At 39.3% G+C, this 13,231-nt stretch overlaps 1 protein-coding gene across 1 annotated transcript in view; it reads right to left on the reverse strand.

The window, feature by feature from the left end:
• Nucleotides 1-1,949: 1,949 nt before the first annotated feature.
• Nucleotides 1,950-13,231, reverse strand: part of Nme8 (NME/NM23 family member 8) — a 36,427-nt gene continuing 25,145 nt past the window's right edge. Inside the window, exons 11-15 of the mRNA XM_057788050.1 lie at nt 9,484-9,628; nt 8,661-8,768; nt 7,774-7,925; nt 3,545-3,689; nt 1,950-2,175 (exon numbers count right to left, since the gene is read on the reverse strand). Coding sequence (XP_057644033.1) covers nt 1,950-2,175; nt 3,545-3,689; nt 7,774-7,925; nt 8,661-8,768; nt 9,484-9,628 — 776 coding nt within the window. The remainder of the gene's footprint in view (nt 2,176-3,544; nt 3,690-7,773; nt 7,926-8,660; nt 8,769-9,483; nt 9,629-13,231) is intronic.

The raw sequence follows: 13,231 nt of genomic DNA on the forward strand, positions 1-13,231 counted from the left end.
CATATCTGTGAGTTCGAGATCAGCCTGGTCTACAAGAGCTAGTTCCAGGACAGGCTCCAAAACCACAGAGAAACCCTGTCTCGAAAAACAAAAAAAAAAAAAAAAAAAAAACAAAACAAAAAAACAAAACAAAACAAAAAAAAAAGAATCTTAAATGCTGAAAGAGGCTCTTAATATCTTAATACTACCTCCATAGTAATATTACATAGCACAGAAGGCACGAAAATGTGGCATCCAACAGAGGATATTGACACACAAGCACCAAGTGTGTGTGTGCATGTGTGTGTGTCTACTTAGAAACTTAAAAAAAACGAAATTCTCTTTTTCACTTCCATATTTCCAGGTATATTTCAATATTATCTTGTCTGATTCCTATCCATGAGACCTGTATACCTCATAGTTCTGCCCTGAATTACACACTAGATGGAGATCTCCAAATCAGTGATAATGCTGCTCCTGGCACAAAAGGAAGGCAATCCAGATGTTAGGAGAAAGACTCACTCTCAACAGAAGCTTTAAGTAGAGTGTTGGTCTTCTGAGAAACCTCCTGCTATTCACTCATTCACACAAGCTAAAATCATTTGAGAGGAATCTCAATTTAAAAAATGCCTCCATAAGATTAGGCTGTAAGCATGTCTGTAGGGTATTTTCTTAATTAATGACTGATGGAGGAGGGCCCAGGCACTGTGACTGGTGCCATGGTTGGATAGGTTCTGTAAGAAAGCAGACTGAGAAAGCTATAAGGAGCAAGCCAGTAAGCAGCACCCCTTGGTAGCCTGTACATCAGCTCCTGCCTCTAGGTTGTTGCCTTGTTTGAGTTCCCATCCTGACTTCCTTTAGTGATGGAGTATGATATGAAAGTGTAAGCCAAATAAACCCTTCCCTCTCTGAGTTGCTTTGCTCGTGGTGTTTCATCACAGCAATAGAAACCCTAAGACAGTGAGTGTGCTCTTCTAGCCCTTGAGGGGCCTTCCTAAGAGGTTTTCTCTACCTCACGGAATTTTCTCACTTTTTTGTGGACACTGAACCTCATCTTGGCCCAGGAATGTGAGGACAACATTCCGCACATAGATTAGTTTGTTATTGGAAAAATCTACAACCAAAGACATCATACAGTAGATACGCAAAGTCTACTTTTAAATATAAGGAGGGAAAACAGGTTTCATTTAAAAAAAAAAAAAAAGTCACCAATTTCCTACTTTATACCCCACATGACTCATGTTCTTGAAACAAGGGGATTTAGTGCATATGAGGTAGTGTACTGCACCCTTAGGGTTATCACTCTTAAGGTTGGATTTAAGACCTGTTTAAGAGGAGGAAAACAATGCCTGGTACTGAAAACCTAGATAACTCTTCAATGCTAAGGAAGTCATGGTTAGTGAAAGAGAATCAACTACAATAAATTACTAAAACAGCATAATCTCTAATAACAGTTCTATAAACATTTGTCTTTATACCCACAGATAAGTGTAGTCTTTACCCCTCATTAAGGAATTTTTATTTTTGCAAGAGATGGGGACCACTGCAGAAATCCATAACCATAGCCAATCAAAATGCAGAGTTATGGAGCCTGGTCCCAATGGGTATGTCTACTAAACACTCTTGAACCTAAGGCTCAGAAAACAGAAGGAGCAGAGGATCAGGGAATTTGCTGTGAGGTTGTGTCTCACATGAATTGGTTGTCCAGTGCCAAATGGTCAACCCTGAAAATATATGTACAAGCAATTTTATATGGCCTAAACAGCTTTAGGAATATATATGTATATACAAATAATCATGCAATAACAATTAGTAGAAAAATATGTCATGAATTTGAAAGAGAGTGAGAAGTGGGTATATGGGAGGATTTGGAAGTAGAAAAGAGAAGCTGCAATTATAATCTTTAAAATAACATTTTTAAAAAACAAAAGTAATTAAAGTATACTCTTTATAGCACGTACTCTAGTGTTCTAGTCTTCGGGATTATCCTCTGTGAACACATTATTGATGCTGACTGCTGCTTCAGATGCATTAGATGCCCCATGGACAGCATTTCTCAAAATGTCTAGTCCATAATTGGCTCGGAGGGAATCTGGGGAGAGCAGTTTTGCTTCTTCTGGGTCTACCGGACCCATCATTCGTCTCCATTCTGCAACAGCGTTCCACTTGGTCAGTACCATGATTATAGATGTGCCCCTGCAAACAGCAATTCTTTCAGAAAGCAGGTTCCTTTAAGGGTATGAATTGCACACAGTGCTAAAGACAGAACGCTTCTGGTCCATCCAGAACAGTTTTTCCTAACAGTATAATCTTGTGCTTTCTTTGTTTTCTCCCTTTTCTACAAGTTTTGTGTCATTTTCTTTAATTCTAAAGAATGAACGTGAATGGATTTATAGTTTCACTACTTTGGGGACCACACAAACATTGTGATGGGCCAAGGACTTTTGTTTCCTGTTCAACCTTCAGCCTCTAGTCCTTTAAGAGTTGCCTCTACTAGCACAAGCAAGGAACTCAGGACCACAAGGGGTGCACCCACACACTGAGACAATGGGGATGTTCTATCAGGAACTCACTAAGGCCAGCTGGCATGGGTCTGAAAAAGCATGGAATAAAACTGGACTTGCTGAACATAATGGACAATGAGGACTACTGAGAACTCAAGAACAATGGCAATGGGTTTTTGATCCTAGTGCACGTACTGGCTTTGTGGGAGCCTAGGCAGTTTGGATGCTCACCTTACTAGACCTGGATGGAGGTGGGTGGTCCTTGGACTTCCCACAGGGCAAGGAACCCGGGTTACCCTTAGGGATGATGAGGGAGGGGGACTTGATGGGGGAGGGAAATGGGAGGTGGTGGCGGGGAGAAGGCAGAAATCTTTAATAAATAAATAAATAAATAAATAAATAGAGTTGCCTCTACTGCACAAAGTCATCTTTCACAGACCACCCTCATTCCCTAGATGTGCTCTATCCGTGATTGTGTGGTACCTGAGGCAAAATGACTTAGCTCAGCTCAATGCACAACCACTTGAATGGACAATCTAGTTGGTCAGCAGACACGTTGGTCATCTGTAGAGCACCCTGACCTTTTCCTCCTGCCCCTCCCACCTCTTTTTCCTTCCCCTACCCCACACCATCCTCTAAATCCTTAACCTGAGTCATGAACTCTCCCCAGGTGCATACAGCAGATGCACCTGGTGCTTAACTTTCTTAGTGTTCATGGTGCAGGATCTCAGTCATCTTCACGTCCTGTGAAGTGGGTCTCATGGCTTCCTCTCCATTTTACAGGAAAGGAGATGTAAGCATAGTTCTGCACTGGTTAAACAAGAACCTAAACTCTTCTACATGTAGTGTGAAGAACTAAAGAAATAGAAAGAGGAAGGAATGGGAAGGAAGAAAAGAAGGAAAGAAATTGTAAAAATAAACAAACTTTGAAAGTTAACAAGGTGTCTTTCCTTGAGTCAGATTAGATAGAAAGTTGTTAAAAATAATTTCTGTTTCTTACAGTTTCTATAGTGTACAATTACCACTTCTACAATATGAGCAACCACATTTCAGAAACTTACGAAGATAAGACTTCCAAGACGTTTTTATAAAAGTCTCTTCCTGTTATTTTGTAATAAACTTTGTTGGCATGCTCGGGAGTCAGAAGCATTTCTTTCAGCATAGTTATCTCAAATCCTGCCTCTTTAATGGCCCTCAGGATCTCCACTAAGGAAACAAACATTAGGAAACATTGAAGATCATTCTTTCCATGTTCATGGTAGAGTAAAGATCAAAATACCACAGGAAAATAATAGTTCAACTTGCATCTTATAATTTATAAATATGCAAAATTGTATAAAATTAAAAGCACCAAATAACAGTCAGAAGATGTTCCGAATTTTAACATGAATGTCTCACTTTGATTAATTGGTGAATTATCAAAGGAAAAAGAAGAACTGTTGGCATGCTAAGCATGAAGACATATTTTCATCTTTAGACCCCAATGTCTACCAATGCCTCGCTCGTATGATCTGTACTGGGAAATAGCCAAGGCAAAAATTATTTCCTGACATAGAAAGGCGCTGCTGAGTGCATCAGTACAGTGAGTCCTATAAGAATCTCATCAATCGCTTGAGCACCGAAGTCTGCATTCTCCCCATCAAAGGGAACCAACTTAAAGACTCCGAGCATTCTTATAAAGGAAGAAGAGTGGGAAAAGATGGAATGTGGGGGGAAGGGGACAGGGGAAGGAAGAAAGGCAGAGACAAAGGAAATAGAAAGAAATGATTTTTTTTTTTTTACTCCAAGTAAAAAACATTCAGAGGTGTTGGCCTGAGAGGAAAGGAGAGTGAGACCTAATTTATAGAAAACTTGAAGAAGGCTGGGTCTTTCCTGCTGGTAAGAAGATATCTAGGATCTACTCCAGGAGACCCTCTAAGTAACAAATGTGAGAATACAAAAACTACAACAGAAATGGGCCAGTTCTATACATTTATCATGAGAAAATGACATTTTAAAGAATAATGTGTATGGTTCCTAAACCACAGTCCAGGAAACAACTATCTCTGGACTCAAGTACCCTTATTTTTAGAAATGCCGACTTTTGAGTTAGGCATGGCCAAAGCAAGATGCTGTCACAAAGCAGTGTGTCTTAGTTGGTGTTTCTACTGCTATGATAAAATACCGTGATTGAAAACAACTTGGAGAGGATAGGGATTATTTTATCTTATATTTCCATGTCACGGTTCATCACTAAAGGAAGTTAGGAAAGGAATTCAAAAAGCAGAAAATGAAACAGAAACCATGGAGGCTTGCTTCTTTCTGGCCTGCTCCCCGTGGCTTTCTCAGTCTCATTACAGTTCTTATAAAACTTAGAGCCATCTTTGATGTGGGATTTCCCTCTGTATGCTGTGATTACCATTGATAAATAAAGGAACTGCTTTGGGCCTATAGCAGAGCTATAGAGGAACAGAACTAGGCCAGGAAAACTAAACTGAATTCTGGGAGAAAGAAGGAGGAGTTTAAGAGAAGCCATGTAGCCCCACTGCAGACAGATGCTGGAACTTTAGCCGGTAAGCCACAGCCATGTGGCGATACACAGATTCATAGAAATGAGTTAAATTAATATGTAAGAGTTATCCAATAAGAATCTATAGCTAATGGGCCAAACAGTGTTTCAATTAATACAGTTTCTATGTGATTATTTTGGGGCTAAGCGGCCGGGAACAACCAAGCGACCTTCTCACTACACATGTTCCCAGGAGTGGCACTTCCCATAATGAGTTAGGCCCTTTCACATCAATTATCAATCACCAATAAAGAAAACGTCCTACAGACTTGCTTGTAGTCCAACCTAGTGAGGGTATTTTTCTCAATTGATATTCTCTTCTTTTAAATGAATCTAGCTTGTGTCTAGTTGAGAATACACATTAGTGCAATTAACCATTTGCCAACTTGACTCACAAACACAGCACTATCCAACTACAACCTTCCTGGTTTCTTCTGTCCTCCAGATGTCATGGTAACACTAATATCACAATGTCAAATATCCCAACTCTTAAAACTCCCAGTCTTCAAAAATCCAGTCTTTTAAAAGCACCCAAAGTCACAAAGTTCAAGCATCTCTAAAATATCTGCTCTCTCTAAAACTTTAAAGTCTCTCTAAACTCAAAAGTCTCTTTAAAAGTTCAAAGTCAACAGTGAGTGCCTGTCGAAATAAAAAATGAGGTAAATACTTTTTGACTCCAAGAGGGAAGAACCAGTTCACAGTCACAGTTAAAGCAAAAACAAAGTTTCATGGTGTAAAAGTCTCAGTGTTTGATGTCTTAAGAACTATTCACAATCCTCTGGGCTCTAAAGAGACCCTTGCCTTCAAATTTGCTGTTTGCAACACAGGACAGCTTGTTTTATAAACTCAGGCCCACTCCACTCTACACCTGCTGCTGTCCTTGGTAGTTGTCCCATGGTACTGACATCTCCAGAATGCTGCGGTCTCTCCTGCATCTGAGCTTCACCTTCACCTATAGCTTCTGAGCTCTTTCAGGGACTCTTACCTTGCTGCATGGTACCAAACCTCCACTTCTCTCAATGACCCCTTCAATTATCAGCCTTCTATTGCAATTGAGGCTGTACTTTCACTAGTAGGCTCTCACAATGCCATGGCTCAATTATTCTTCACGACCCCATTCATGCCTTCAAAATCAGTAACACCTGGAAGTCTCCTACAACTTGTCAAGTTCAGTTGCCAATACAAATTATAGCCTTGGGCACCTCTGGACCGTGGTTTCTATGTGCTGACCCTGTGGAAACACGTCTCAGAAGATTTCACCTTGATGATGCTGGTCTCTTCTTAATCACTGCTAATTTCTTAGCACCAGTTAACCAGCAGTGAGTGGTTGCCCCAATAAAGCAAAGGTCTTACTTTAGTGTTATTGGTCTCTAACCAACCACAGATGATTCATCAGCTACAGCTGACCACATGCCACTGATTCTTAACACAGAATACCATACAAACAACCACAGCAGGGTCTTTGCTTCCTTCCGACATTTCACGGGCCAGACCTCCATCATCTACACTGCTCTCAACATTCTTATATGCGAAGATACCACAGAATGGATCACTAAACTCTGGGCTCTTGATGTTTCTCCGGACCTTTCACAATCCCTTCTGTCAAACCAATAGTCCATTCTTTGGTACTGATTTCTGTCTTAGGGTTGATTTTACTGTAATAAAAACACAGTGATTGAAAAGAAGATGGGGATGAAAAGATTTCTTTCATCATATACTTCTGGATCACAGTCCTTCGTTGAAGGAAGTTAGGGCAGGGACTCCAGAGGCAGAAACTGAAGTAGACGCCCTAGAAGAGCACTGTTTACTCACTTGCTCCCTGTGGCTGACTCATCCTGCTTTCTTATACAATTCATAACCATCTGCCTAGGGGTGGTAATACCTACAGTGATGTCACCCCACTTCCCTCAATAATTAATCAAGAGAATGGGTACTTTTGCATTAGCATCTTTCCTGGCCTAGTTATAGACCCACGTCCCATGAGCCACCTTTTCTAGTTAGGTTCTTGAACCCTCTTTATGCCAGGACCACCTTTCCAGGGAAAATCAATTCTTCCCATTGGCATGCCTTGCCAAAAATCTCTGCCATCTGCCAACCACCAATCCTAGTTCTAGACCTGTGTCTTTGAGCCCTTTTTATATGAAAAACCCATTTTCTGGCATAGCTCTACATCCATGGTTCAGGAGTCAGCTTCTCTGGTCCAGTTAAAGAGCTCATCAACCGACTTTACCGGGCCTAACTCGGGCCACACATCTCTTGCACTTGCCCAATCTAAGGAAAGCTAGACTATCATATGAGACATACAACCAAATAAAAAATTACACATGCCTGAGATGGATCACAAAAGCAAAGGCAAAAAAAAAAAAAACAAAACCATGAATGGCCAAAACAGTATGTTCCCCCATGAAACCCACTATTCCTGCAGAAGAACCCAGGAGGCAGAATTTAAAATAATGATAATAAACTTTATCAAATTTCTCAATAAATTTAAGGCCATGTTGATAAAGATAATTATTTGAATAATGTCTAGGAAAATATAAATGTACAACTGAGTGAAAGAATAGAGATAAGTCAGGATTTGAAGACTGAATTCGATAAAGAGAAACATTGAAGGGACCACAAGCCAAAATAAGGATAAAAACTGAAAATCAATATCTCGATTAGAAAATTCAGGGGGAAAAGCTTCTTGGAGAATGAATCAAATAGAAGAGGTCAGGACTTGGTGATGTAGTAGATGCTTACGTCTTTGTTCCTGAGTCACGTGGGGCTTGATCAGTGCCAGCGTGCTCTGAGGAGGAAAGAAGTACTCTATTTCCTTCTCAGCCACTGCCCTTGAACTGCTTCCATAGAACTGGTTGATAGGGAAATTTCCTGTGGCAAACTGTGCACATAAACTTTGGAAAAGAGGTCAAGTCAAAAATCAAATGTAATGTAACAATCTAATGCAATGCAACACTACTTATTCAATTTGCTCTTAAAAGACCATGCAACAGCATTCATTCCATCTCTAGGTATTGTGCAAAAGGAAGTAATTAGCCAGTGACTTGGATATACTATATCCTTTTGTGAGGTAGCAGACATTAGAAAAGAAATACGTGAACATTTAAATCTTATTGTTAATGGATATTACCAAGAAAAAATAGAACAGGGACCCCCTGCATTGAAAAGGCTGGGGCTAGGATCCTGGCTAACTACATGACCTCACTTGGTCAAATTAAAGTTCCCTGTATAGTGGTGTTAAGTTTAATCTTGATTTTTCTCAAGAATTTTAAAGCTCTTGTGGTCAATTAAAGATGTTGCAGCTATGATTACAACTTTAATTGATGTTATTTGTCATAAACTATGGTTACGGTAGATGTTTCTTTCAGTAAGTAGAGATGAACCATTAGTTTGGTTCTTAATTTCTAGGCCAAAGTCAAGCATCCCACCTTTTCTTGCAAAACCATGGTCATCTTCAAGAGGTATGTAGACCATATCTCTACAATAAGCAGTCAATAACTCCACCAGAAACAGGAGCTTTCCCGAGGAGCCCTCTCAGACTAAAAACTGTACTTCCTGTATCTTAGACTTAAGAAGAAATTAAACTACATTACATGAGAAAGGGTAGGGAGCCATGCTGTAAGCAATACCTCTCTTGATCAGATGCGAATGCTTCCTCAACAGTTTTTGGTCCCATTAACTCTTTCCAATATTCCAAAGCATTTGCCCTCAATAGAACAAGGACGTAAGATGGACTGCTGTTAGAAAAAGCAAAACCAAAGGTTAATGAAAGAATTCTTAGTAGCTAATGACATACATAGAAAACAAGTGCGTTTGTTGTTAAACTGACTACAGTATGTCAAACTATTTAAAAAGAGTCCAACATTAATATATGTTAGCATCCACTCAAGAGCAATACTTACATGAGCTGGGAAGAAAGACAGAAAGGGAAGGGCAGGATCCCAGTTCTTTAGAGTGGGTTTCTTCTGGCTGTCATGCTCTGGTTGGATTATGTAACCTTGTAGGACTTTTGCTTCAGCTGCATTTCAGTTGCTCCTCTAGGTAAGTGGCAACTTCTTAGCATCTCATTTCTTCTTCAGGATGCATGTTATTCAAGGTTATCAAAGTCCCCCAAAGAATAATCAGACTGCTCAAAGGGTCAAACAGTCCTCAGTTTGGACTTGGTGATGTTGCCCACTCTAGAATTCTGCATTCAACTCAACTGGAAACTGGTATGTCTGTGTCCATGGGACCTATCATTTGTTCTAACAATATTCCAGGAATGAAGAGGATACAGATATTTGAGCAGAGAATGAGGACAGTAACAAGGTTGACAAAGACATAGGCCAGGAACTATTTATAGAATTTAGAAGTTTGCCAACCCCCCCCCCCAAAAAAAAGGAAAGCTTAAGAAAAGATTGAAATGAGTGGACAATAGATCACAATTCTTTCAAACTTGGAACACTGCTTTACCTGGACATGTATGCTAAAAGTTTACTAAAGTACTCTTCATTCTCATAGTTCTTGCACACTGTTCTGGCTTCTTCCTCTGATAATAATATTTGTCTCTGCATCAGTATGGTGAACCCTTCCTTCTGAATAATGTCCAAAACGCCATCTAAATAGAAACAGTCATGACAAAGTAAGTTTCTAACATGCAGATCCTGGCCATAAACACAAAGCACCATTATGATGTACCTTATGTGATTAATTATCTTGGTAAATGTAAAAGTTCACAAAACAGCTTCTTAGGCTTCAATACGGATGAAACTTCTTGATTTATCAATCATAATTTGCTTCAAATTTTCTTATCACATAGCAATTACTCACAAACACTTGCACAAAGGAGCCTCAGGGAGTAATTTCTTTTGCCTCACATGTGCCATAGGTATGCAGATATGCGGTGTCTTGAATGAAGATGGCTCCCATAGGTTCACATGTTTGAATGCTTGGTCCTCAAAGGTGGAACTGTTTGTGAAGGGTTAGGAGGTGTTCCTTGTTGGAGGAGGTGTGTCGCTGGGCGTGTGTTCTGATGTTTAAAAGCACATGCCATTGGCAGTTAGTTCTCTCTCTCTCTGCCTCCAACTTTAGGATCAGATGTAAGCTCGTAGCGATTGCTATAGCACCATATTTGCCTTCCTATTGTCATGCTCCCTGCCATGATAGTCATAGACTCATCCTCTGAAACTCTAAGCAAGCACCCAATTAAACACTTTCTAGTATAAGTAGCCCTGGTCATCGTGTCTCTCTACAGCAGTAGAAAAGTACCTAAGATAAGATGGTAGCCTAAATATTTAAATAATTCCAGTATAAATATTTATGAATAGCAAGCTATATTTTTTTACTTGTCTATTTGGGGAGAAATAAATTGACTGAATATTCAAAAGTATTTCTCAATCACCTTCTCACTAGCCTGCTTCTCTCTGTGGAAGACCAGAAAATAAAGCATTTTCTATCCTTCCTCAAGTACAATATAGAAATGAACCCATATGCAGCATATGACGTGTAAAGAGAATATGCTGAGATGTTGCTGAAAGAGGTACCTAGGAAAATCTCTCTGCTCTACACTGGTTTTCTGCTTTGAATAGCTGAGTACATAATGCCGGGATCTGTAGGCACAACTGATACACCAAATATATACATCTTAACTTAGAGCCCAGTCAGTATTATGCCTGGATGATAATTTTTTATAATCAGATTAAAAACGTATCAAAATAAGAAATGCATACACAGGGACAACCAACCAGCACTCCAGGTAAGCATAGTTTCATTAGCTGCACCAGCACGATGGCTTGCCACTATCAACTGTCAATCATACAAACCTAAAATGATCAAAAATTGAGACTAGAATCAAACCAAGGACCAGTAGAGTGGGATGTCTGAGAAACAGTTTCAATTTTCTTTTCCCCCTTTATCATCATCCCAGCAACTTCAAACTGCACTATGGTCCCTGAGCCATTACAGCAATCTGTTACTATCTTAGCTTCTATTAAAATTTATAAAGGAAAGTAAATAGATTTTGTTTAAGGAAAAATATTTCATAAACTCTTCAAAAGGATGAGATTTCTGGCACTAACTGGAGTATATTTGCTTTGTTTAGAAAAATGGAAAGAATGGTATGTCAAGGCATCTGGCACGGACAGAGAATCACTAAACAACACTGGATATATATATCCACATGCATATATATAGTGAGAGAGAATCAATGAATGAATGAATGAATGAATGAATGAATTTAGGGCAAATCTGCCTAGGAATTCTAATAAAAGCACACATGGGAGGAGAAAGAAGTGGGAAAGTTAAGGAGCTTTCAGAGACAATAATCAATCATTTGAAGAGGTGTCATTGCAGGGGAACAAAGAAGCAAATACAGCTAAGGGTACTGAGATCCCATGGTTGTTTTTGGTTATGTGAATATACCATTGAATTATGTTTATTAATGTTGGAGTATATCCCTGTAGTAACCAGAAAACTTCACTCTCAAGGGAGAAAGAAATGTTAGAAAAGAATAAGGGGCATCTACAGATGAACAGTCCTTGAGAAGCAGACATGACATACGTGGAATAAGGCATCTCTTGGGTCATATACAGCAAAGAGTTAACTCTTTCTGTCAAGGATGGTGCTTTTTCATTTACAGAGTAATGACGCATGGATAAATGAAAACTCCTCAAGCTTTCTGCCTCTAACACTATCCTAATCTGCAGATCCTGAGGATCTCTTACTAGAGAAGGGATAAGGTTTTTTCTCTGAGGCTAATTCTCACTTCTCTGCTACATAATCATTTCTACCTGGCTCTATTCATGGTCAGTCGTTCAGCTAATTAATCACAGGGTGCAATTCAAATACAAAAGACTCAGAAGTGTAACTCTAAGATGGATGATATAATGGGAAGCAAGTGAACCTGATGAAGCATGCCACAGCTCTAACTTTACAGCATTAACCATCTCAGAATATTCCTACCACCTGGAGGAGTATTACTGGCCAAATAATCAGTGTGATCAGTCCCCAAAGGGTCAGCATCTGTAGACTCAACCAAATGCAACTTGTAAGACAGTTAGGTAGGCCTGTAGGGTTACTGGGTGTATACTAAACACATACATATTTTTATTGCTTTTCCCCAAACAAACCATAAAAATAACTTACATAATGATATGGGATGTCCTTCTGTATATGTTTTGCTCTTATTGGTTAATGAATAAAGCTAATTTGACCTATGCAGATCAGAATATAGCCTGGCTGAAAGAGATAGATAGATGATAGATAGATAGATAGATAGATAGATAGATAGATAGATAGATAGAAGATAGATACATAGATAGATAGAAAGAAAGAAAGATAGATAGATAGATAGATAGATGATAGATAGATAGATAGATAGATAGATAGATAGATAGAGTAGGTGGAGTCAAAGAGACACCATGTAGCTGCCAAAGGAGAAAGATCCTGCCAGAACCTTACCAGTAGGCCACAGCCTTGTGGTGATACACAGATTATTAGAAATTGGTTAATTTAAGATCTAAGAGCTAGCTAGAAAGACACCTAGGTTTTTTGCTAAATAGTGTTGTAATTAATATAGTTTCTGTGTGATTATTTGAGTCTGGGCAGCCAAGAAACTAAAAAGCCTCTGCTTACAAAATGGCACTAATGTGGGCCAACTACATCCACAGAAAACCTGAGAGAGCTTGGTAAGGAATTCTAAACACAAAAAGAACAGAGTTAAGCACAGCTTCTTGGTAGCAGCAATGTCTCAGGTGGGCTGTTTGCTCAAGGCAAGCAAAAGCATGATTTCTTTAAGAGAAGGCTTCCTGACTCAGCATTAACAGCAAAAACTGCAAGACTCCTTTAAGAGAGCCTACTGGTTCATGCTGGTGCATTAAGGAGCACTTAAACAGGGTCTGTGAATAGTGTAACAAATTGCTTAATAGCAACATAGACTACCTGTGTCCCTGGAGCTGGGGTGGTGAGAATGGCTTACAGAGGTGGTAAACATATCTCCACCATGTTGGACTGGTTGGAACAAACAGGCAGGGCCATAGAGTTGGTCCTAGCCACTTCTGCTTAGCATTTTTTTTTAAAAAGGAACTTCTGGTCAGAAAATCGCCAAGAGACATACAATAAAGACATATTTAGATGAAAAAGACCTCTAAATGGGTCATAGTGTTAGATAAATATATATGGGGTTTTGAAAAAGAAGAAAGAGTACAGAAAGTCATAGATTAAA

Source organism: Chionomys nivalis, chromosome 13, assembly GCF_950005125.1.
Source record: "Chionomys nivalis chromosome 13, mChiNiv1.1, whole genome shotgun sequence".
Lineage (NCBI taxonomy): Eukaryota > Metazoa > Chordata > Mammalia > Rodentia > Cricetidae > Chionomys > Chionomys nivalis.